This window comes from Drosophila erecta, unplaced genomic scaffold (assembly GCF_003286155.1).
Source record: "Drosophila erecta strain 14021-0224.00,06,07 unplaced genomic scaffold, DereRS2 tig00000021-arrow-pilon, whole genome shotgun sequence".
Classification (NCBI taxonomy): Eukaryota; Metazoa; Arthropoda; class Insecta; order Diptera; family Drosophilidae; genus Drosophila; species Drosophila erecta.
In genome coordinates this window covers 18,671,826-18,697,940 of record NW_020825198.1, presented here as the reverse complement: position 1 = coordinate 18,697,940, position 26,115 = coordinate 18,671,826, and the positions used below count along the sequence as shown (strand labels likewise).

At 41.4% G+C, this 26,115-nt stretch overlaps 2 protein-coding genes across 3 annotated transcripts in view; both read left to right on the top strand.

Annotated features, from left to right (window-relative positions):
- Positions 1-3,032: 3,032 nt before the first annotated feature.
- Positions 3,033-3,683, top strand: LOC6544808. Its single transcript, XM_001973151.1, has 3 exons — positions 3,033-3,098; positions 3,152-3,469; positions 3,528-3,683. Exons 1-3 carry the CDS (start codon positions 3,033-3,035, stop codon positions 3,681-3,683), a joined length of 540 nt encoding a protein of 179 aa, XP_001973187.1.
- Positions 3,684-8,891: 5,208 nt separating this feature from the next.
- Positions 8,892-26,115, top strand: part of LOC6544807 (protein arginine N-methyltransferase 1) — a 26,142-nt gene continuing 8,918 nt past the window's right edge. The window contains exons 1-2 of one of the 2 annotated variants that reach the window (XM_015157530.2): positions 8,892-9,602; positions 24,076-24,587. The gene's annotated coding sequence lies outside the window, so the exon portion shown is untranslated. Of the gene's footprint in view, positions 9,603-23,539; positions 23,633-24,075; positions 24,588-26,115 lie in introns of those variants that run through there. The other variant, XM_026977821.1, reaches the window with a different exon arrangement.

Sequence of the window (26,115 nt, the reverse complement as noted above, 5' to 3'; positions counted from 1 at the left end):
GCAACAAGTTAATATTGCTTAATACTCGTTCATACTTTGAGGATTATCATGAGTACAATGGATTTTCTTCCCTAAATAGAGATCCTCAGTAGTAAATATTTGGTTCATTGCCCATTTGAACTCGTTTCAAACTATCCAGCATCCACTGACGTTTTGTTCTAGAAACTATTTTTCCAATAAGAGCGGTTCTGCCAGTCACATGGTTTTTCTACTCTGTTCAACAGCATTAATTATTCCCTTTCTATGCAATACTTTCACCCAAGCTTTGCATGTCTCATTTGTCCTGGCAAATCTGTTCCCCTGACCCCTGACCCCCGGCCCCTCGTCGCCGTCGCCGTCGCCGTCGCCGTCGCGTTCTTCTTCATTAAACTTTGCAACAAAAGCACTTTTGTGTCAGTCAGTCCAGCCAGTCGACGAGCAGGGCCACCGGTGCTATTCTCCGGCTCCAGATCCGCTCCATTTTGAAGTTGTCTGCGTCTCAGACACCGGCGACAACAACACAGCGGCAACAGCGGCGACAGCAACAACGTGCTGCAGCCTTTTAGTTTAAGTTGTAGTCGTCTGGCCCCGGCCAGAAATGCACTGCGCAAAAAAATTGCATTTTTGATAAATAATCAAATTATTATTCGGTGGTGCCAAATAAAGCACCATTATTGCTGTTTGTGCAACAAGCTGTTTATCCTTCAATGCTTAGCTCTGGAGTCTGACTTCTTGATAATTCATCTAAATTGTTGTATCCGACTTATCATTCTGGAACTTATAACTTTTAAGCAACTCTGTTCTTATTGCTGGCAGTGCAGGCATATTTAGAGGGGAACTGGGAAACGGGAGTCTGGGTCTCTCTAACTGCGGCTTAAGTAGGTTGGCTGGCTAACCACCCTGTGTTCGGCCCTCAACCACCCACCGTACCGCCCGACCGCCCACCGCCCACCGCACGCCCCCTCCCTGCGCCCTCTTTTCTCGCCTGCACTGCCTTCTGCTTTGTTATTCATATTATCCGGCAAATATTTGTCGTTGTCATACGAAAAATGTCTACAAAACGAACGAAAAAACACACACACGCCGGCGAGACAAGGAAAAGGGTTGCTCTGGCATCGACTACCCTACTCGGCCGCATCCTCAACCTCATCCCCATACCCATGTCCAATCCCATCGTCCTTGTTCTCGTCCTGCGACTGAGCCTGAGACCGAGGCTGAGATTCAAATTCTGATTCGGATCCAGCGCCAGACGAGCGCTGTTCGTGCCCCTCGATCCGCACTAATGGCCGCAATTGTGGGCTGCCTCCTCGAGTCATCATCGCCCGCTCCTGCTCGGCAGATTCATCCCGACCCAAATTGTCGGTGGCAATGTGCATGGTTTGTGCACTGATTCACCCCTCCTGATAATATCTTAATAGATTCTTTTCGCCCGGCTGCGGGTTCATTTGAATTTGAATTCAGTGCGACTTTCGCAGGATTGCCGGCTCTGTCAGTCATTCCATCAATGTCTCTGCGGCTATCCAAAGGTGTCTTGTCCAGAGGCCTGGCTGACTTCTTAGCGTTCCCGTTCCCGTACCCATTCTCGTTTGCGTTTTGTGACGTGACTGGATCCTTCGTCTCCTTGTGCAATTTGTATAATGAGCATTTGGCACAACTCCTTTGACTTTCAGCACCTCATTGTGTCCGTTGACTGGTGGCATCTGGATTTTATTGTGGAAAGGAAGCTGTTCCTTGCATCTTCTGGGTTATTAGTTTGATTTTATTAACACTGCTTAGCAGTCTCAGTTTTTGTACACATAGCTTGTGGTTCAAAGTTCTACATTCTGAAAATTAAAAAAAATATATAAAAATGTACCTACGCATTTACTGGAAATTCAATTTAATTTAAGCACTCATTGCAATGCACTGAAGAAAGATTTTATTTTATTAACAAAATTATGAGCACTTTTATGAAATATAGAACAAATATCACAACTACAAATGTTTGGTAGATAAAAAAAAATTAAAAAAGTGTATTTATATTATGGCGAAGTAACTTTTAGGGAAAGGTAAAATTATTGACCGTCACACTTCAAAACGGTTGTTAATTATTTTCCATTTGAATAATCTCTTTAAAAACCAACAGTTTATGTACATACAGTATAGGTATTAAAAAACAATTCAGCCCTAAATGATGAGAACAATTAGTCATTGGTTAAATTATATGTTTTGAGAAAATGTGCTGTTTACAGTACTTTTAATTGGAACATTTATTTTGCTACATTCATTTAAGCTGCCAGTTTACGTCAAACGTGCTGAAAATAGTTGTTATCCTAGCAACATTTCTATTGACAAGCAGATTAAGTGTAAGTCAAATATATTGCTTAAACACCAATCGAATTATAAAATAACGACTTAATAGCAGTATTCTGTGACTGTGGCTTGCAAATGTGAAATGCGCAATCGGATATAATGCATCCAGTAATCAATATATCATTAGGTAATTTCAAATTTTTTAGCTTTAAATAATATTTAAAAATTATTTTTATAAAAATTGAAATTTGGTTGAAAACGAAATTAAAACAAGATATATCTATAGTCGAGTTCCCCGACTACCAGATACCCGTTACTATGTTTTAAGTGGGCTTTTTGTGGGCTTTGGAATAGAAATTTACAAGGCTAATAATAAAATGGAAAAATATCGCAACATTCCTTAAAAGTGTGGACGTGGCAGACATGGCCTGTAGCGGGCGGTAGTGGGCGTGGCAACAATTGGAAACGAATATGAGCTGCGTCTGTGTCTCTGGAAGCTGCTTGCTTAATCTCAACATTCCAGCTTTTATAGTTCCTAGGGTCGAGGGGGCAGACGGACGGACATGGCCAGTTCGACTCGGTTATTGATCCTGATCAAGAATATATATACTTTATATGCCAGTTCCGTCTGCCAGTTACATACTTTTCAATGAATCTAGTATACCCTTTTGCTCTACGAGTAACGGGTATAAATATACCACGGGCTAGCATTATTAATAAAAACTTTTGAAGCTAGGCAGTATATTAAAAGTTATTGAATCATGAGGTCGGGCCTGAAAATTGTCGTTATTTCAACCATTCTGTGCTTAATGATCTTAAAACCCAGTGTAGGTTTAGTTAAATATTTTGAGTTTATAAAATACATTGAGTTATTATACAGGGTCCAGTCGTCTTCAAACTGACAAATGTCATTTGTGGCAGCTATAATAAAAGCTGGGTTACCATAAATCAATGCCGATTGAAGGCGATCAATCGCCATAGGGTCGTGCTCAATTTCAATGCCACCCTCATCCATCCAACTAGTAATATCACTGTTCACTACCAAATGTTTCAAAGGGCGAATGGCTATAAGCCGTGGCTTCTAAATGCAGAGGTCGATGGATGTCGGTTTCTGCGAAAGCCCTATACTGCCATAGGCATAATGATTTATAATATTTATAAGAACTTCAGTAATGTCAACCACACCTGCCCCTTGAAAGTGAGTCTGTCGTTCCAAGGCTTATATCCTTCACTTGTAATATTCATTTATTTTAAAGGGTGATCTTCTCGTAAGGAACATGTACTTAACCACGGATGTCATGCGACTTCCCCTGCCCACCGGTAATTATTTACTAGCCATTGACTGGATATTTTACGGAAAACCCCAATATGGCACGAATGTTAGTTTTCAATTCGTTGAGGACCTATTGTGACTTGATATTTGAGTGGCTTACAGTACTTTAAACTGTAGAGTGATTTATACTATATTCACGACTATAAAAAATTAATAAAGTGTTTAGTTTCGACCTTTGAAAATCCTATACCACTCTTCGCCCAGATGGATATATACGAGTTTCCATCATATGATACCGGGAAATGTGGGCTTTCAGGGAACGCGTGCAATAACCCGTCATTAGCAGGCTTTTGGTAATAGACCTGTCGCCTCGCCGGCCAACTCCAAAAGCCATCCTCAGCATACGTTAGACATTTATGTCTTGGTTTTCCACACCAACCAATGGACGAGCGACACACCACCACACTGCGAGAAAATCCCTTACTTACCAGCTAAATTGACAGATCTCCTGTGTGGATATTCTTTGGAATATAGTTAAACTAAACAAAACAAAACGAAACAAAAAACTATAAAATCAGTTAACTATAAGAATTAAATTATTATTACAAAATGTATCAAGTAAACGAGGCGTACACGCGATATCTAAATTATTCTTAATCATATCTTCTGCACTTTCGTATTAAAAGTTTAAGGGAAAAAATTAATTCGAGTGAATTAATAAATTTCCCCTGAAAAATGTATAGTTACTAGCAAGCCAAATGCCGTATTGAAGGGCTCATTTTTCTAGACCTTATTTCGCTCAGTGCACTGGTGCGAAGAAAATCTCCCCCAGAAAATCTCGACCGCAACTAGCAAACGTTGGCGTTGGCCCTCGGCGACTATTATTACTACATTTACGAGGCTGCAGTCTGCTGCTGCTTGTCCTTCTCCTCTCCAGATGGAGCAGCATCCCCGCCAGCGGTGTCCATAAAAATGGCATTGTAATGGGACTTTGGAGGCGTCGCCATCGTTGCCACAGCAGAGTCACTGATTGACACTTTTTATGTTTCAGCGGCTGCTGCTGCCGGCAAAAGTTCAATGAGTTATGATTCGAGACAGGGCTCTTTGTATTGGCCATTGTTCCATCTTTAGCCAGTCAATGGAGGGCTTAATGAGCCGGCTGTCTTTGGGAGCGGAGAAAGGCGGCAGGAAATTCATTAGCGCGGATGAATCTTTTGGGGATTCGTACCTGTTGCATCCGTTGATAAATCGAACTGCATGCACGGGAGGAAATATATTTGTATAGATATAAATATATATTGTATCGAAGCTATAAGTTAATAGGTATTTTCAAACATTTTTGATAATAATATAAACTATATAATGTAAACAATATAAAATATATATAATAAAACCCTATAAACCCACCATTTTAGTAGCCCCAAGCATTTTTGGATGCATACTACTCAAATTTCAAGGGAAAGATGGAAGGTAAAATGCCATTCAATCATCATTTGTTACCATATCTGCTTTTTTTTCGGTGTGCAAACTTATCGATGCATCATCAATTATGGCACATTTTGAATGAGCTGAGTGAAGAGTCGTGTGTTTCGCAATCATCATCTGCATCTGCCCCGCTGTATCTGTATCTGCATCTGTATCTGAATCTGTATCTGTATCTGAACCGATGCCCGACTAGACTCATTGTCTGGCCAGCATGTGAGGCGATGCGATTTGTGTGTGAGATGTGCCAACGCCATTTGCTTTGTTTTTTACTTTTCTTGTTACATATATTTTTTTGCCGCGGCGGCTGACTGGTGGTGTCTAAAAATATCAAAAGCAGACCCATCGCATCACATGGCATCACAACATCGGTGCAAGTAAAGTAAGTGCAAACTGGTCTGCGATGTCTTTTGTTGTCTCGCCACAGTCTGCTTATCACAATCGCAGCAAGCCAAAACAGCAGCATCTGAAATCAGAAATCTGAACGAGCTGAGGTATGGCAATCACATTCACATTCACATTCACATTCACTATCGCAATCAGAATGGGAAGCGTTCGCTTGTCGCCCTGTTAACAGCCGCAATGAGTCAAAAGTAGTCTTTTTGCCAGCAACCAGCCACAACAATAGCAAGTTAATGACTAACTGCACGTATGTGGGCGATACCCTATATAAGCCCTATAAAAGAGCAGGCCACTTCTCTTGGCCTCCTAGAAGTTGGCCAATTTGACAGGCAGCAAGTGCATGCGGTGATCAGCAGATTGTCAGGTGGGCGAGCAGATAAAGTGAAAGTGTGCTAACAAATTGTTACAACGAACGGATACATTTAACCCGTTCGAGAAGTGGTTTACCTATTGCAATTTCCTGCTCTTTGACTTGCAACGCTTTCAGTTAAACGTATTCTGCTTCGCAAATAGTTTAGGGCAGCAAGCAGCCCAAAGTTTAATCGATCGACTGGGGCACGAGCATGAGGTAATGGTGTAAAGGCTGTTCCCTAGCTCGTATTACGTATACGACACGTGCACCGCCTCGGCGCTGGCTGACAATTAAAAATGCATACATATGCATCCATTTTATTTATTTAATTGCCACCACTTATTTATAAATGCAGACAGACAGCTCACAGCCTTGGCACGATCACTTGATCGCATCGATCCAATCGATTCTATGTGCTCCAATGCGATCCAACCGATCAATCCAATGAATCCAATGAATCAAACGGCCAGGTGGCCCGAAACAGCCGCCAAAAAGTCAACAGAAGGCGAATTGCCACCGCAAATCGCAAATCGCAAATCGCCAACCTGAGAGCCAGAAATCGTCTTCCCGCCACACAAAAACACCAAAACCAACACAAAAAAGTGAGAAAAAATAGGGAAGATATGTCAGCACATATTAGATTATCAACATAAACAAAAATGTTCCGTCTCGTCGTGTGTGTACACAATTCTTTTTTTTGTATTTTGCCCAGCATTTTGGGAATATTCATGGTAGGAATAAAATGAAAAAAGTGTATTTCTTTGTATGCCAAAAAAGCAAACACAGACGAGCGACGCGACCAAGTGCCAGTTTTGGGTGAATTGCGGGTTTTTACTTCGCTTGGGTGGGTTATAGGTGCTGTCGGTGGTGCTGGTGGTGCAAGCGGCGGGGTGAGGGGCTGAGGGGCGGCGGTGCAGGGCGGGTGGGCGTTTCTCCTAGTAACCGCAGGTAGGTCGCCAGACATTGGCATACGTGAGAGACCCCGGCCAGACAATGTTAATTAGCACTTCATGATAAGTTGTCTCAATTGTGCCGTCGTCGACTGTCGACAGTCGGCTGAAAAGTGCGCAGCGGGGGTGCTGTAGTTGCAGGGGCGGAACGCGGTGTTGCAGGGGGCTAGGGGGGATTAGGGGGGTTGGGGGGCTTCGAGCGACACGACACATTCGATTAACAACAACCGGCTAGCCAGCAACAAAATAACAAATCCGCAGACATGCTAATATATTTGAAGTTTCTATTTTAAAACAAAGCAACAATGTCTGGCACAGCAATATGGAAATCAACCACCAGATCTAGACAATATGTGGTACCCAGTGCTGGTTGGATTGGAATGAAGAGTATATTTAATATGCATACTTTTACAAATACTGCCAGTAAGTAAAAGCTCTGTGCAAACTAATGCAAATGCCAAATTAAATGTACTTAAAAAGCGAGCTATATAAAATATGCAAACCAAAACTCCATCACTCAAATTGCAAATAGCGTTATGCCAAAGAGGTTACCCAACTATATGATACCCGTTACTGAGCAAAAAATGGTTAACAGATAGTATAGATCGTATGGGCTTATGGGTAAATGCTCTGTAATTGCTCCAAGTATCAAGCAATTAAAAATATACTTAAATTATCAATTCGCAGAGGGCTGACTACTGTTTAATTTTAGATGTATTACTTAAAAGTGCGGTGCATTCAAAAAATATACCCCACTATCACCCAGTAATTTGAGCACAAAAAAAGGTCGAAACGCGTATCATCAAAGGAATGTCACATGTGAATCATATCATTAAAAATAAAACCAAACCAAAAATAAAATAAAGGCGAAATAAAGCTGCATAAATAAATTTAATTAACGTGCGGTTGTCAGCGCCACTCCCCCTCCCCCTGCAGCACCGACACCCCGACCGCCCGTCTGACACTTTAATTTCTTGGACTTTGCACGGCGGCTCAAGTCGGCAAACAGAAAAACCGCAAAAAAATCGAGTGACAATGAGCTAACCGAAATTCAGCTTAACAACAAAAAAGCGAAATAAATATTTATAAGCAAATAAAAGCGTGGCAAGTGGACTAAGATGAGAAAGACGAATACAAATTGTGAGCCGTAATAGAAGGCGAAATTATATCATATAATTGATAGCCCATAAATGGCTCTACCTAAAAAAATATCCCCAATTAAATAATTATAAATTCCAACGACGAGCACCATTGAACTCGAAAATAACAAAAAAGTAGACCAAAAAAATTAAAACTAAATATAAAAACAAATATTTATATAAAAATAAAAGGGCAATCAATATCAATATGTTAACATCTTGTAAGGAAAACAATATTAAAAAAATACAAGAAAAAACAAAACAATTTACAAAATTTAACTTAAAGTAATACCATTTTTACTTAACCGTGGGCTATGAAATAAAAGACAAAACGCTATAGTTGAGTTTTTCGAATATCAGATACCAGTTACTCAACTGGTGGAAGTGCGAGGGAGAAGTTTTCGGATCTAAGTTTGCTGCGTCAGCGTTTCTAGTATCTGATTAATCTTAACTTCTTAGCTTTTATGATTCCCGGGTTCTCAGTATTCATACGGACAGATAGACGGACAGATCGGCTCGACTAGCTATCCTGATCAGGAATGTATATACTCAATAGTTCGATCCTCCCGCAGCTGATTAATGGGTATTATGGGATAGCCGGGGATCTCGACTACGGCGTTCTCTCATGTTTTTGTTATAAAATTGCAATTTACACTTTGCACTTTCACACTGGTGCTCTTCTGGGCAGCTTTATGTATTAATTTTTTTTAATTTAATTTCTTATATTTATTTTTGTAATATTATTTAATATGTTATATGTATAACATTTTATTTTTTACATTTCGACTATTATTATATGATCACAATTAATTTTATTTAATTTATTTATGGGATCTTATTGTTATGGAAATCAGCTGTCCGTATAAATACTAATACAAAACAAATACAAATGGTTAAAGAGAACAACATTTAAGAGAAGAAGAAAATATGCCAAAAATGTAGTTCTTGAAATTCGGAAAGAGAAGAAATGTTAATGTTAAAAACGTACCATATGTTAACATATGTTTAACATGCAGTTAACAGCAAAGTTGTTCCGTTGGCACCCGTTCCGCTCTCAATGTGTGGTGAAGGTGAAACGCCGGGAATCAAATGGAATATTGAGTCCCAGTCGTGTTTTTTTCCGCTTACGCTCATTGAAACTTTGCGTGCTTTTCGGTTCAGTTCGTTCCGTGCGCGCTACTAATTATTATAACTCGGGCAGAAAACACCCAGAAAAGCAGTACGCCAACAAAATATGACAACCAGCCACAGTTTTTACATCGAGCAATCAGCATCCAAACAAAGTGAAGCAAAATAAGCAGCAGCAAATAACAAATAAATACACAAAGCCAACATATTCAACTCACACACACACACACACACAACACAACACACACACACATAGCCAGCGTTCCTGTACTCAAAGCATTCCTAATCGCCGCAGAAAAATAACAACAAGCAGCAGAAAGCAGAAATAACATCAACAAAATTCAACAAAAATAACAGCAAATAAACAAATTGGAGGAAATTAATTTAAAATCGAAAATAAAGCCATGTATATAAGTGTTGCTTAGATAAATTCGCCAAAAAGTGTCACAAAAAGTGTCTATGAAAATCAGCAAGTTTAAACAAATTTAGGAAATTTATGCCCTCAATATAGCGCAATTCCTAAATCAATTGTAATCTAAAAAATATAGTTAAAGCCAATACACAAGTAAAAGTCGAAATAAAAGCGAGTATCTCGTCGATAAAAGGTGAGCGAAGCACTTTTTTATTGGGGAAAAACCTTTTTTAAGCCGATTAGCCATAAAAGCACAGCGTAATTGAACTTTGGAGCTGCAAAGTGTGCCCAATATTCGGTAGCCGCACTGTAGGCGCTATCTAATTATAAGCTATTCATATTCCATCCGAAATCTGCTCTCTATAAATCGCATTCCGGCGACTTCCTGTCAACACTCACACACCACCGCAAACAGAAGAAAAAACAATAAAAAATTCGTAGGAAGAGCTACAAAATCCAGTCAAAAACTGTCCACTGTCCACATAAATGCAATAAATTTTAAAATCAGCGCTGGTATTTTTCACTATTTCCAACCAGACGACAGATATCACATCCCTCGCCAAAGAAAAAGAGTATTGTGGCACGTATAACATTTGTTTTAAGGCAGTTTTGAATGCTTTTAAGACCCTTTAATATTTTTTGTGGCTGTCATAAAGCATCTTGTAATAAATTAGCCGCGGGACAGAAATATATAATTATTGTTTGGCGGTCAGGAAGACATAACAAATATTTGTGGATTGGGGTGTGCCTTTGTCAGACTTTTGGGGCTTTGTACTGATGCGGTTTTACCAAAATTTATTCGAAAGCTGAAATAAAATAAATATGCTAAATTCTCTCAAGTTAACTAAATTGAAAGTTAATATTTGGCCGTGACTCGATATCACCAAAATTTGAATGCTTACAATGATATAGTTAATATTGGTCATTTATTTATTATTACAATAATGCAAGGGTTATATTAACAGAAGAAATCAAGTTTGTTTCAAATGACTCTAGGACTTTGAAAACCCTATACTCTGTCCCATTGTTATTAACAAAACAAAACGAAAATCTCTAGCTTAATTAGGAAGAACGCCATAAAATCTGGATTTTCTCACCTGAAACACAAAGCGCCTGACTTAGCTTTGATTAGATCTTGCAAAGACGGTTTTGGGCTAAGAAAAAAGCTAAGAACTTCCCAGAAGAGCTTTATCTTTTCTGCTCTATCGGAGCCGCAAGGTTCTCGCTTTTCTCTGGCTACGACTCTGGCTTTGGCTTTGGCTTTGACTATGACGATGGTTATGGCTATATGGCTGTGAAGACAAAAGGCCCGGGCCATGGAGTTTTGATGGAGGAACCCGAACCGAACAAAACCAAGTCAAAGTCGCGTGTAGTATCTCCCCTCTCTATCTAGGTGGCTCGCCCCCTCTCTCTCTCCCTCTCCGCCGCACAGCAGTAGGCAAATCACTTCCGTTCAATGAACCCATGCGTAAGCTGAGTTTTTTTTTGCTTTTGCTCTTGCCTTTTGCTTTTCCTTTGCTATTGCTATAGCTATAGCTATTGCTATTGCCATTGCCTCTTGGCTATGCCACACACACACGCGCGCTCGCACACCACACACACACCAACAGTCAGGGACACACAGACCCTCACATGTGGCTCAGTCTCAGTTTTTTCTCTTCGCCTTTTACACACAGCTGTGGTGAAGTTAATAGAAGCGCCTGGCTTCTCTTCAACATTAGATTGGAAAATAACTACGAAACTAACTCTGAGTGGAATAAGAACTGTGCAGCACATAGCTTTGTTTTAGATTGCCAATATTTGTAGGTCAAAACGTTTAATGTTGAAAAGAACATAAAAAACAGAAATCACACTTCGCTTTTGGGTTGGTATTAAGTACGAGTGACAAAGACATGGCTCCTAAAGTATCTGCGCCGACTGTAGGAAATTCCCACAGTCGCACACACGTGCAAGTAGAAGAGTTCCCATTGCTTTGTCGTCTTTGGCTTACCTTTACACATCCACATGGCCTCCCACCTTCGGTTTTCCCCTCTCCCGTTTTCCCCGCTGAGAGCATAAGAATGTTACGCATACGCCTCGTATGTTGTCACGGAAAATTTGACTCACTTGGCCGGCACATTCCGAACATCTTTACGGCTGGCCATTAAAATGGTTATTATGTTTTGAGTTCCTCCTCCAGTCGTTTACAGAAATGCCAAAAATTTGCGCGAAACCAAAACCAAAACGAAAACTAAAACAAAAGTGCTTCGTTAAAAGTTCATGAGAAACTCACGAAGCAGCGACAGCGGCTCGATTGACCAGAAAATTAAACGAAAGCTAATTAAACAGCTGACGACACGGACGCACACACACATTTGTAGGGCTAAATCAAGGTCTTTTGTTTTTGCCATACCGCCGTCCCTATCGCGCAATATATCGCTCATACGCCCCATGGCCGCTTATCTAGCGTCTGGTCTGGTTCTTCTGCCTGCTTCTGCCTGCTTCTGCGTCGCTTCTTGGCTTCTGGACGGTGTGAGAAAAGGTGGAGCCAGGCAGCCGGTCCGGTCCGGTCTTGGTCTTATCACCAGAGTTCTCGTCTCTTCTCGCTTTTCTCTAGTTTTTTTTGCGTTTCGTATAAAAGCCCCAACACAGGCACACAAACAACAGAGATACCCATAGAAGCCATGGACTTGAGCACCTGTCCGACGGGCGGACGACGTCAACAGCGCTTCCCGCGCCACCCACATGACCACCTCCGCGGAATCAGCAGCACTACACACCGGAGTAGCAGCGACAGCACACTCGGAAAAACGAATGCATGGAATTCCGGAAGCGAGCTCTTTGAATTCGAAGCAATTTGGTAATTCCAGGGAATTTCATAATAGGAAATGGGAATTGCAGATAACTGTGACTTACTATGACATACTTCAGAGATACTGTTTTGAAATTGGCAATCAATGTGATTTGCACACTCTTACTATTCAGCTATATATAGAAACATGAAAAGGTATCTATGGAATTCATTAGGCTGTGAAAGTTGCTGTTACTCCTTGTTTTTCCATGTATTTCTTGTGAATTACATTTTTGAACTCGAGTTTCTGCGAGTGCACCACCAAAACCGCAACATCACCTACATCACCACAGCGACCGAGCATTGAGATTAGAGAACGGACAGCAACTGACGAACTACGGGCGACAACATTCCCCAAGGTCATTAATGGTGCTGCAGTGGAGCAGTCCGACTGACGAGGTGGGTGGGATCGGGTGGAATAGCCCCGCTGCAGGCGGGCGGCGACTGATTGAGGGATCCCGGTTCCTTCGATAAGGAAATCGCCACCGAGATGACCAGCCAGATAATCACGTGTTGCGACGGCAATGCCGGCTGCTCGTTGATTGACCCTCAAAAATTTGTGAAATAGTCGAGTGGTTATGGTTATGGCTTCCAATCTCTCACTCCCTTCAGTTGATAATAAATAAAATCACTAATTGTCGCGAGAGAATTTGTTTTATTGAGCGCTTTAAATTATAAACGCTTTAAGTGCTCGCAGCTCAGAACTATAAGGTTTCCGTAATCTTTTGAAACGCAAAACAATTTGCAAATGTTTATTTAGCATGAATGAGAACCATTCTCTTAAAAGCCATATCTTCTTTGAAAATCATACAAGTCACTTAACAAATAGAGAGTGGGTATACTGAAACCCTCAACTAAAATGTAACTTTAACACCCAACTTGACTAATCCAATGCCCAGTTAGGCATACCCGACTCACAGCCATTGATACCCTCCAAACCGAGCGAATCATTGGAGTTCATAATCAAGTTTACTTACACACACAGCGGCTGAGAGCCCCATATATAGTCATCAGTTCATTCCAATCGGAATCGGCCAGTTGTCTGGGTCGAAGTCTGAAATTTGCTGTTTTATTTCGCTTCGATTTTACTGTTTCTGCGATTGTTGTTACTACTTTTCGAATTCGTTTATTCGCCTCCTTTCGCCATTTGTCGTCTTTCCATTGTTTTCGTTGGCGACTTTCCTATAGACATTTGTATAGTTGTATATTTTGATCTGCGTTTTGTCTTCTTTCCTATCTGACTTCAACTTTTGTGATATCCGCCAGACGCGATACTTTTGCGCATGCATACATTTTCACTCAACGCCATCAGCTAATAAATGCTAATTTCTGTTAGTTTCTGTATGAGAAACAAAAAATGAAGGTTCACCGAATATCTGGAATTTGGGGCTTTCTTTTGTCTAATGTCTACACACATTCATTCCCACCATCTTATCAGCTTTGTTCATTCAAAAATACGTATACAACAAATCGAGATTTGAGATTTGCGCAGGAACAACAAACACATGATATTCCAAAACTGGACAGACAAGCGGCGAAATCGCTAATCGATTGACATGCGGTCTTTGCCTGATTTGAAGACGTTTGAAGGCGTCCCAAGAATCCAGCTGAAAAGTTCAGATTAGGAGATTCGCAGGGCTAGCGATAGAGAAAAAGCAAAAAAGGCAGACCAGATTAGTCAACAAGTACTCGTATTATAGAATAAAAAGGGTGATTTAAAAGTGAAATTGAACTAAGCTGCAGAGAGATAATGGATTTTTAACCGATGGGGGAGGCTCCCTAAATAGATTTACCATGCGAGTATATGTACTATCTGTCCTTGTGTACGTAACAATGAATTGCAAGTATGGAAAGTGGAAGCCAAGTTGGAGAGCCAAAAAATGTTCAGATCAGATTGTTCCTAATAATCAACAAATTTCATTTTTCTGATTGTAAATTGAATGATCACAATCTCTTTTATTAAAGAATTAGCATATGGATAAGTGGAAATTCCCAAAACGACCCTAAAAGTAGTAAATAAAACTGTGATGAAATTCAACTTGTCTCTAATATCGGTATTTTTAGGTATTTTTAAATTTCAATTGAAATTTCCTTTAAATTTACATAACAGTCTATTCTTACATAATATTTTGTTCTTACATAATATTTTATTACATAATATTTTATTCTTACTTAATATTCTATTCTTACACAACATTATATTCTTACATAATGTTCTTTATTAAATTCAGTAGCTAGCCATATATTCTTACATAATGTTCTTTATTAAATTCAGTAGCTAGCCATGAATTTGGGAGCAAACTTAAAGCCTTGTTTCGCAGCACCATTTAGATGAGATTTCCATGGAGTGAGGATAGGGGAAGAAAACCACTAATATTTAATATCATGAAGTTTAGGGGAATAATATCCTTCTACAAAACTCAGCTGAATCTGCGAGTGGAACATGTCTGGGCCAGAGAAGTATCCGATTACTTATCCGACCCTGACTTGTGCCACGTCATGCCACTCGCTCCGTTCGCTGGTGTGTGGTCAGTAGAGGGTATGGTATAGTATAGCACATATAGTATATGGCATGGTGAGCAGTCAGCCAGACAGCAGCGGATGCCGGTCGCAAAGGGGTGGAGCTCGGGAGAGGGGCCACCTGATAAGGCCATAAAAAGGCGAGTCGAGGCCTAGAAATGAAACGGAAGCTGGCTATCGCTGTGTGGAGCCATTGGGGCAGATCGACTCTGTGCAGCAAAGGCCCATACACTTGACTAATGCTCCCCCCGCTCCGTCCGCTGCTAAATAAGCCACACAATAGCGCGATAGTCGAAGAAAAGAAATAAAAAAAGCGACAAAAACTCTTTCGCTTCTTGGAAATTTGTCTCGACAATCAGCAGACTCCCATGACTTAGGCAACATTCTTGGGTTTCTCACACAGTTAAAAACGGGGAATGCCATTAGGTAATCAATTTAACGGACACTATAATCTAAATACCAGTATTTTTCAAAGAAGGTACGAGTTAAAAATACATATAAATAAAAAGAAAAATTTGGCAATTATTCATTTACCTTCAAGTTTCGTACACCTCTTTACTATAACATTTAAATAGCAAAACAATCATAATCAACGCTGAAAATGGTAAAACAAAAGTGGTAAAAATATTAATGAACAAAAGTAATCAAAATCCAATATAAGTCCAATTTCCACAGTATTGCATTTTTTTCTGTGTGTACATTTATTTTTGGCTTGGCAACCGCCCAGCGACCACGCCCCCCGAGTTGAGCTTAGGGCCACTGGCTGCCTGTGGCCTACATTTTCGTGAGGCACGAACCCGTGACTTGAAGCTCCCCAAGTGCAGATGTGTGTGTGTGTGTGTGTGTTGGCTTCATCAATGATTTATTTGCGTTTCGCGTGTGTCTGTGTCCTGCTGAAACTTCCTGCTTGAATGTTTTCGGGTCCTCGCACACACACACACAAGCACACACACACGCGCGCACACACCCTGCTTCAACCCCTCTTCACCGCGCTGCACCCCTCGAAAATGTAGGTCAAATATTTATCTTCCGCCTGATATTACGTAAGATTATTTCTGTCTGGGGGCACATGAGGTTTAGTTTTTCAGCCAGACAGCAATTAAGGCCCACCATAGTTTTCCTGGAAAGGAAATCCCTTCAAAGCGCCGACACAAAAGCGCTAAAAACCCATTTACAATCGCCCCATGGCGTCATAGTTCAGTTAATACCCACCGGCCATACATTCGAGTATAATGTGTGTGAGTTTTAATGTCTGCTTCCATCGCGAATCGATATGGAATCGCAATGGAAACGCACACGTGCAGTGGGAACTCGGAATTCTGAATTCTGAATCAATGAGCGATTACAAATGGAACCAACTATATGTCTGCTGATAATGCCCGTAGACAGGCGACAGGGGGAGGTGGAGGTGGAGGCGGGAGGCGGAGAAGTCGGGGTATCGGGGATCGGGGGATCGAGGCCCCTGTCACACCGAATAATTCCACGTGCTGTGGGCCCAAAGGCGAAACTAACAGCCGAAATGTTGAAATTTGAAATTCAAATTTGACAACAAAAAGCGGCGGCCTCTCTTTCTATTTACTCTTTCTCCTCTTTTTCTACTCATAAAAAATCAAAATAAAATTCCGCAAAAATGTATTTTTATGTCTGGCTGTCTCATGTAGGCCTCGAAAAACATTTCTCCTTTTTGTTTGCGCTGTTGTGCAGATGAATGATCTCTGAGGTGGCCGAAAGGGGGGTGTGCGCTCATATATATAGGCTTATATATATGTATATATACCGAAAAAATGTTATTTTGTTCAGCCGAAATGTCGGACCCAATTTTCCGACCGCGCCAAAGAGTAAGGCGGCCAGATAGACAGACGGAGGAGATATTGGTAAAAATAGACAGACAAATTGTCGCGTCATGCTAGAAACAACAAATAAAACAAAAGCGAAGCAGAAATTCATTTAAAAATAAATTTGAAAACATTGTCAAATGCCTTTGTTGTTCTTTGCCTGTGCAATGAGTCTAGGGATATACAATTAAAAAACAGAGCGACAACAAGACAACTAAATATACATACTCGTATATACTCGTACATATATAAATTTGTTTCTGTCGGCAGTGTCGGCGTCTGGCATTTTAACTTTTGTTGTCCGTTTGTTTGCCTTTTTGGCTTACCGAGAAATTTATGGTCTTGCAACATTTGGACAGATTAACTACCCGCCTTCCTATATGCGCCTCTCCTTCCTCGGTTATAAATGAGTTGACCCTGCTCGAAGTTGGACGCGGCAACATTAATTTCAATGAAATGCAATTAGCATAGATACATCGAAATTCCAAGACGCCGCCTTGATTGCCGCGATCTCTGAACGCCTTTTTGCAACCAAACCTCTGAAAGATACTGTGAAATAAGTAGTTGAGCACAAATAGTTTCCTACCTCATTTGGCACGAAACATCTGAAACATCTTAGAATACCAACCGAAATAATGCTTTGAACAAAATAACCCATTTTAGCGAAATGGTGCGACAATGTTAGTTGCAGTGGATTGTTTTTTCTTGCTGTGTGGCAAACACCATTCTCGGCTTTCATCTTTCAAGTGCTGCCGAGTTTGGGCAAAACGACTTGGATTACATTGGCAATGGCAGGAGAGTGACTTCAAAGCGGAAGCGCCGACGCTTGTCGCGCCAATCTCCCTGTCTCTTTCCTCTCACCTCGCCCCATCCCTTTCTACTCAGACTACCTCCGTCTCATTTGCTTATTTACTTGTAAGAAAAATCGATTGCCGCGAGCACTTTGCCCGGGCATAATTACAAACCCAGTGGTAAAAGCTTGCTAATTCACTTGATAAAATCCATGTTTGCTGTGTTCACGCACATAGTTTCTAGAACAGCAAAACATTTGGGAATACAATAGCCAGACTACATAATTGTCGGCAATTTTCGGCAAACGTACAATTAATCGTTCCTCGTCTGCCACTGAATCATGGCGAACAGAACTCAATTTTAAAAGCATTCCAGACGAGAACTGGTGATTACCAACAGTGATTAATGAGCTATATTGTTTCGTGGCCAACTAATCTGGCATACAAATGCACCCATTGATGCCCGGCATTCGTATATAAGCGTGAAGGCATATGGGATCCCACAAAATGGCGACTAATCAATCAATTAATATTATTTAAAAACCATTAATAGGCTTTCACTAATCATTTTGTTTGGCCAGAATCGGAAACTGAACCGACACTTTTATATAAACGTACGATGGTTGAAAATTATAAATTAGCCACACGCCCTGATATCAATTTGCACGCCTCAACTTTGTGATAGGCGATAGATAAAAGCTAAATATGGCAAAAATGCGAAAAAAAAGGTATCATAAATAAAAGCGGCGAGTAAATAGCAGTGACCATCACGATGACAGAACGATGACGGTCGACTGATTGATTGATTGGTATACTAAAGAGAGAGTTTTAAACTTGTGATAACAGCTCTATAAATACGAAGAAGAAATTAATTGAAATGGCTTTGCTTATCTGCAGACAATTGCTGTAATGCAACAACGCAATTCCTTGGCGCTGTGACCCGTGGCGTATGAGTAATCGATGGGATTACGTATACGCCCAGCTAACTGCCATATATCATTCTGAGCTGGAAAATCATCCGAGCCGAAGAAACTGGAGCGCAGACAGTGCTGTACAGCGCCAGCAGTTGACACACTTTACCCGTGGTGGTGGAAAATTTGCTACTTGAGGATATACAATTTTCTATTGTTCGCGAAAAAGGGCCCACGAAAATTGAGAAAAAAGTGGCAGACCCCACTTCGTCACGGCCCCCCCTTCGTCCATACATGAACTAGATTTTTCGGTCTGAGAGCCATCCACCGCCCCCTTTCGACACGCCCACTGACCCAGTTATATGGGGTAAGCAGCGCTGGAGAACTGCAAATTCTAGACATAGGGAACCTAAACCAGGTCAATGAGTCATTGGCCGCAAGCGAACCGGGGGAAAAATGAAGACGTCCATAGTGCATAAGACAGAAAAAAACTAGAATATAGAATGGACAAGAGCGTGGCCATTTAAGCATGTGAATCTCACTTCCCTTTTTGCGTAATATTTCGAAGCCTCTGTCAATATTTGCCAGCCAGGGAGCCATCCCCATCGCCATCGCCATCACCATCGTCATCTGCAGTGGCCAGGCAAACAGAACAAAAGTCGACATCAATATAAATTTCTGGGGTATCGGACGATGGGGAAGTGGAGCTGAAGCCAACGTCAAGTCCAAATGGGGAAAAAACCAATCGGCAAGTAAACAGAAAGACAGAATCAACAAAAAGTATGACACAATGTTGCAATAAGACTGGGCAACCAGCATAAAGGAGCCGCAAAGTGCAGGAGGTTGAGTGTGGTTGGATACTTAGGCAAAGTATAGAAAAGCACAGAAAAATGCGTAAATTGTCTAAGTAGGATCAAGAGAGTAGCAATGAAAGCACTTTAAAAAATGTCACAATTTAGGAAGTATTTAGCATGTTACTCTCTGATGATGTTCCTTAAAAAGCCAAGGCTGGAAAAATTGCATGTTAAACAGTCGATCCTGTTACTAAAGCGCAACACCTAATGCATCAAGAATTTGCCTACTCTATTATCAAGTCGTCGCTACGAGAAAGATGATGAAATAGCAAACACACCAAATGCGATACGCTGCGTATACGTAACCGCTGAATTATTGCGCATACGAGGTGTTTGCACAATGTTTACCACGTGATTCCCCATTAATTAAATGCGTTTGCGAATTATGATGCAAAAATATGAAGTACACATACACCCAGTAGCAAAAGAAAGCGGTGGTTGCTTAAAAGGTTGCGAAAAAATAAGATCAAAATGGGATTCTCCGCGCCAGGTTGCCGTTGATGGAATGCACTCGCTTCGCTTAAAGGTCAAACGACATCCTCATCATCGTCATCATCAACATCATTACCATTTTCATCATGATTATGGGAAAAGCGCTGCTGGCTGGGCGAGGTCGACGTCGCTGTTCTCTCTGTCTGCGGTTTATTTCAGTTTTTATTTTATTTGTATTTTTCCCTCTGCGTTTGCTTCTTTGCATTTAGCTCATTCATTTGCATTCCCTGCCACTGCCTCTCGTTTTCCCAGCTTTTTTTCTCCGTCTGTTGCCGTGCGCAGTCTAGCTGCAAACAAAAAAAATAAAATCAGAATCACAGAAAAAGGGTTGGCCTCTCACAGAGGAATTGAAAAAAAGAAGGGGTAAAACGCTGACGGTAGCAGGCATTCCGACTTTTCATCTTCTGCGCCAGACAACATTGTAATATTTTGCACAAACTAGACAAAAATTGTTGCCAAAAAAAAACAAGTCAGCAGAAATAAAAATAAATAGAAATCCAATTGCAGACGAAGCTGACGTCAGCTGATGATGCTGCTGCTGCTGCTGAATCCACTTCCTATATAGAGTGTAAATCCCTTTCGCACCAAGGCTAAACTGAATAATAAACAAGACGTCGAATTCTAAAATTGCAATAGAATTTGGTTCAAAGTCAGACCGAAAAAGTTTATGATAGTATTATTGTTTACGTTTAGGTTTGAAACCTGTTTTGATTGCGCCGACTAGTTCTACTTTTACGAGTTCATTCTCAAAAAAAATGCAAATATAAAGTTTTCCATTTGTTCATAAACAGAATTTGTTTTCTAGATTGGGAAGTATTATGAAATAGTGTATAAATCGTAAGACCTAGTTTGCTAATGTTGAATTCTAAAAAAAAGCTGAAAAGCAAGGCGCTAGCAATCCCTTTTAATCCAATGCCATAAATCGCGCCTAAATTGCATCAAAATATCACACGCGATACCGAGAAAATCTAAACTGAACTTCAAACAACAAAGGCACACCATTCAACTGGATTTTTCAAGTTCAATGTCACCTCAATGTATTATGATTGCTGAAGCTTATGATAATGGCCTTAGTTAGTTTATACACCCGGCGAGAATGCGATGATCCTCGCACAACCTTGACATCCAATCAAGGTGTCAATGGCATTGCCTCCGAATGTTTTTCGGCACTTTTCTCTATGGGAGGAGGTGGGATCAAGTGCTGCACTTGACTGTCATTAGCGCGGTGATCATAATCATTGAATTAATAACTTTTGTTGTGCGCCAGAGCAAGAAGAGAGTTGATCGAAAGTGATCTTCGTTCGCGGCTCAAATCGCGCACTTAATCAAGTGCAATTGTCACCGTGGTGACATCGAAATAAAAAGGAAAAGGACTGTCTCTTGATTATACAGACTTGATTATATCTTCGGCGGTCAAGGAACCTAGCTAGTCACACGAATTAGGAGAGAGATCGAAACAAGTTCCCCCACGAATTGTAAGCTTGCCCACTGTCCGTTCAATGTCCGTTCCACCATAAAAATAGCCACGAAAGTCGTTTGGATCGCTGAAAGTGTTAGCCAACTGTCTGATCTGTCTGGTCTGGTTGGTCTGATTTGCTTTGATTTGATGTGGTTTGGCCGGGTGCGAGGTGTATTTGTATGGGATGTATGGGATCCGAGGTCTGGCATTCGCCGATTTGCGTCTGGTGTGATCAATTCAAATATTGAATCTGTGTTCGCTCCATTATTTTAGCACTTTTTCAATAGTTGGCGACCACACGTGCGTCAGAGGTTCAATCGAATGGAATCCGGGCGGACAGTTGAACTGTTGCCAGGTATTCCTTTCTCTTTCGCCGTCCCGGTTTCCTAGGGTATCAGGTGATTTGTCTAGCTTTATACATGTACATTCCATATTCATGTTTGTGCGGCGGCTCCAGACGTAAACGAAGTCCCCAGACGTGCTCAATCATTTCACCTGCGATAAAAATAATTGCAACAAGCTGAAACGAGCAGCACAATTAAAAACACAAAATAATGATCAGACTGTGGAGTGATCAAATGAGCTAGTACCTTTTTTTTGTCTAATGAAACCGGACTTAAAGCGCCGACTAGTTCTAAAATCGATAAACTTTTACGATTGGAATGGTTAGTGAAATGGAAACCTACCAAGAATGTTCCAAACTTGTAAATATAATTATTATAAGGGTACTTATTAAATATTGAATTGTGCTTAATGTCTGAGGATATGGAAGTATTAAGCCACAACATTTCTCTGAATGATAGGAAATAATTGCATTTGCAAGCCAATTACTAAATCCCACTCTGAATGGTGGAATTATTCGGATTTAAAGTTGTATTATAGCCCAAAGTAACCGTACATATCAGCTTTTGTCACGCTCTGCGCGGTACAGGGTAGCTGAGCTGGCAAAATAATTATCTGAAAACAAAAGCCATAAAAGGCAGACCGAAAGCAAATGACTGCCAGCCAGGTTGAGTCACCTGAGACAGTTGAATCCGAGTGACAGCGGCTGGGAATGCGCAAAAGTCTAAAGTGCCACTTGTTGTTGTACCTACCTGTTAATATTAGTTTTCTTTTTTTTAGTTGCTTGTTGTCTGTCTCGCTTGGGTTGACGCCAGACAGTCAGACAGACAGACGGAGAAAGAGTCATAGAAATTGTTGACATATTTTAATTGGTTGGCTGGGTTGTTTTGTGCCTCTCCTCTACGTAGTTCGCAGTAGCTACATTTTAATTTCAGTTGATTAACTCCAGTCTGGAATTTTGTGAATAATTCGTTCATGTCTGCTCGCTTTCGGCTTGTGTACATTTTCTCTTTTCCACCCATCCACCCCTCCACCCCTCCATCCATCGGAGATCATAAATTAATGATATCCAAGCATTTATGTTTTCATTCACCCACCGATCGTTGATTAGCGAGAGACAGAGATAGCGACGTTTACATAGCTGCGTCATTTTCGCCTTGATGAAATTGCGCTGCGGATTGCTGTTGGTTTTTGTACACGTATATCAGACGGATCGTCATGATATATTCCACTATACGTAGTTGTAAAATCTTGTTGCGCAAGCTTTTCGCATGTATCTGTATCTCAGTCGCGGCGAGTATCTGTATCTGTGCTGGTATTCGAGTCTCGGTATCTGTATCCGTGAGTTTGCTCTGTTACAGGGTCTGCGACCGCGACGGGTGGCCTCCGTCTGTCTGCCATTCTATCAGTAGTAACGTCTGGCCGTACGATATCGTCTATGTAATACCCATTACTAATTGAAGCGTTCCGGATTTAAGAGTAGTCCTAAATGCTGAGGCGCTTTGGCGCTGAAAGCCTGTACATTTACCAAAGTAGCATTCGTATTACGTATTTCGTATCGGCACAAGGATCGCAAATTGGATTATTCTTCTACGTTCTGCGTATATCTTGGGCGAATCACATTACTTGAAATCAAGCCTACTCGGTTCCAAAGCAACAATTTGTAAAGTATCTTCTTGGTTATGAAACACTTGATGGCCTCCATGTGCACCATGAACCCACTTCCCCACTTACAGGGTACCTAACGTGCCAATCAATCCCTTCAATGGGGTTTTTTTATCGAACTGCTGTCCGCCTACATTTGCTGGCTCGCTCGCACCCCTGCGCCCCGATCGCGCATGTGTGCTTGTATCACTTAAGTCGTCTGCTATCTAGTCTAGACGCATATGTACACACATATAGCTGTAGCCGTACGCCTTACGCCGTGTCCGCTGGCCATCCGTCCGTAGACGTAGACATTGCACGGGGTCTTACCACAGGGCGAAATCATCGAGAGAGCCGAGAACGGCGCGCACCTTGTAGATACGGATTGGAATACGTGCGGGTATCGGTATCTACGGAATACAAAATACGAAAGTTGCACGTCGTTTGCTCTTTTTTTACATTTCGCTGCTCTTTCATTGTTATTTGGTCGGTGCTGTGGGCCGCATTCGTTTTGTTTCGTTTATTTATAGTAATTAAAAGCGTTCGTGAGTGGGAATAAGTTATTTAAATTGTACAACAAACAAGCCGAAAATTAAAAACAAATTGTGTAGTTACAAGAGAGTGAATGGGTGATCGAGTGTTGCGGAAAAAGTTGAAGGAAATGCAATTACAGGTTCTCCTTGCATAAAATAAATAACTTTTGACTGGTGATTATGCACAAATATTAGGCTTTATGGCATATATTTATGAAGTAAATTACAAATTCAAGATAAAAAGAGTCGAGTTCAAATAAAATGAAACCTAAAGAAGAATTTAAATATTTCTTATTTGTTGGTTATAACTTATTTCCAGAGAGAGTGAATGTTAGTCTTAAAGAAAAGCTTGAGATTACTGCTTACTTATTCACCGCATATGTATATGAACAGCCGATAAATGCACATGAAAGACGACCAACTAATATTTATATTCCGCTTGGCAATCGTTTTAGGTCGCTTGTTGCTAATCGCCATTAGTTTATCCGTGTGCCTGGCCTGTGGCAGTGTGTTGGTGGCCGCGATTGCCCTGCGCCGCTCGGCCAACGCAACAGCTGCACTAGCAGCAACACTAGCGGCAGCAGCAGCAGCGACATCTGCATCAGCAGGAGCAGCAGTCACATCCGCAGCAGCTTTAGAAGCGGCAACAACGCGAAGGATACGGCACAAACGTCGCTCGTCGCAACGACGGCGCAGCAACAACAACGCGGTGCTGTCATCTGGGATCGGGACTGGCATCGGGATCGGGATCGGGCTTGGACTGGAAACCAATTCGGCTCTGGCCCTGCCACTGGCAACCACACCACCAACATCGGGCTCCACAGCAGCGGATCAGACAGCTATAGCCGCCACCGCCGCCTCCGCTGCAGCAGCAGCAACAACACCAGCAGCAGCCGCAACAGCATCGACAGCCGCAGCAACAGTTACAACAACACTTTTGCCAACCGAGCCGGAACATTCTGTACCCGTAAGTACTTACCCTTCGCTAGAAAACCAGAGAGGGGAAGGAAAACCGGAGAATACGGGTGGGAAAGGAGAGGAAAGGAAAGGCAAGGAAAGACAAGGAAAGAAGAAGAAAAGAAAAAGTTTTGCAACTGCCGATGGGCGGGAAAGTGGGTGGGCATGTCTGTTACTAAACTGCACTTGGCAAAAAATATTTAACAGTTTAATAAAGATAACCAAAATATTCCAATTTATAACCAAAATATTTTGTTGCCTATATGTAGGCCACATGGCGTCATTGAGTTATTACTAACTTTGGTTCCTTCTGCTAATAAAAAAAAATAATCATTTGTTACTATTTATATAAGTATTTAGTTTACCTTAAATTTAAATTGAGTTGAAATGCGGTTGACAAAACTGAAATGAAACGATAAGAGCGCTATTTAAAGCGAAAATATTTTTATTGCCATTACGTGCTGGCGCTATTCATGAATTCCAATTACCTTTCTGACCCAATTGAAATGAGTATCTCTTTTCTCTCAGTACAGCCACAAAAGCAAGGAGACACGTGTCGCAAGTTTCCTTTTTCACTTTTTCAGCACTCCCTTTTGCCCTTTTTCTTCGCTCTTGCCAATATCCTATGCATTCCCTTTTGGGGGAATCAGAGAGACAGCGGCAGACAGGAAAAGTGGGGGAGAAATGGTGGGGAAAAGCGAGAGAGACCCAGCTCTCTGTCACTGCAGTAAAGGTCCTTGAAAATGGGGAGTAGCTGGGCGGGAGAAGTGGGTGGCAGACAGGCCTAAATTGCTCTCGTCGGCGCCAACGCAAAAGTTCTTATGTAACTGCGCCTATACCGATTTATACTCCACGATTCCCCAGCCCAATTTTTTCGTGTGTATTGCGAGTGTTATGCAACGTTCGTGGAATGCACAGCACGTCCTTCTCTCTTTTTTTTTTTTTTGGAAGTGGATGGGCATGGAATCTCCATTTTGTGTCTGGCACTTGTGCGCGTCTTTATTTTAATGGACAAGCCAAATTCAATTTCTCCATCGGCACTTTACTTTGTCTATTTGCCCGACTTTAAATGGCTGCCATTTCATTTGTCTATAAATTTTATTCATCTGCGCATTTGCTTATTGAATTTGCACTAGACAAAAGCCGGCATTAACCTTGAGGCCAAGCGTTTTACTCCAGCTACGGAAAGCGACAATCTTCCCAACGAAATAGCCGCCTACACACGTGTGGATTTTGTGGATTCTCGTCTCGTGGGCTGTTTGGGCCAAAGTTGTTAATGCGGCTTTGCAGATTGTGGCTTTAAGATTTCCTCCTAATGGTGGGCAGGGGGCTGTGGGGGCAGAAGTAGGAGAGTGCCGCCCATTACAAGAGATTAAAGTCGGCAACTTTGACAAATTGTTACTCGCTTTGCTGACATCTTCCAGTGCGCATTTGCTCATTTTCATTCTCCGCGTCTAGAATCTTGTTTCATATTTTTTTGCCGTGCTTAGTTTGCCCACGCAAAATCAACATTATGAATGAAACACATCAGATACGGT

What these genes read in the sequence shown, in the direction of transcription:
- LOC6544808 (XM_001973151.1), top strand. Translation starts at nt 3,033, where the DNA reads ATGAGGTCGGGCCTGAAAATTGTCGTTATTTCAACCATTCTGTGCTTA. An exon ending in TAATGATCTTAAAACCCAGT is followed by an intron (nt 3,099 to 3,151) that starts GTAGGTTTAGTT and finishes GTTATTATACAG; the next exon opens with GGTCCAGTCGTCTTCAAACT. An exon ending in ACCACACCTGCCCCTTGAAA is followed by an intron (nt 3,470 to 3,527) that starts GTGAGTCTGTCG and finishes TTTATTTTAAAG; the next exon opens with GGTGATCTTCTCGTAAGGAA.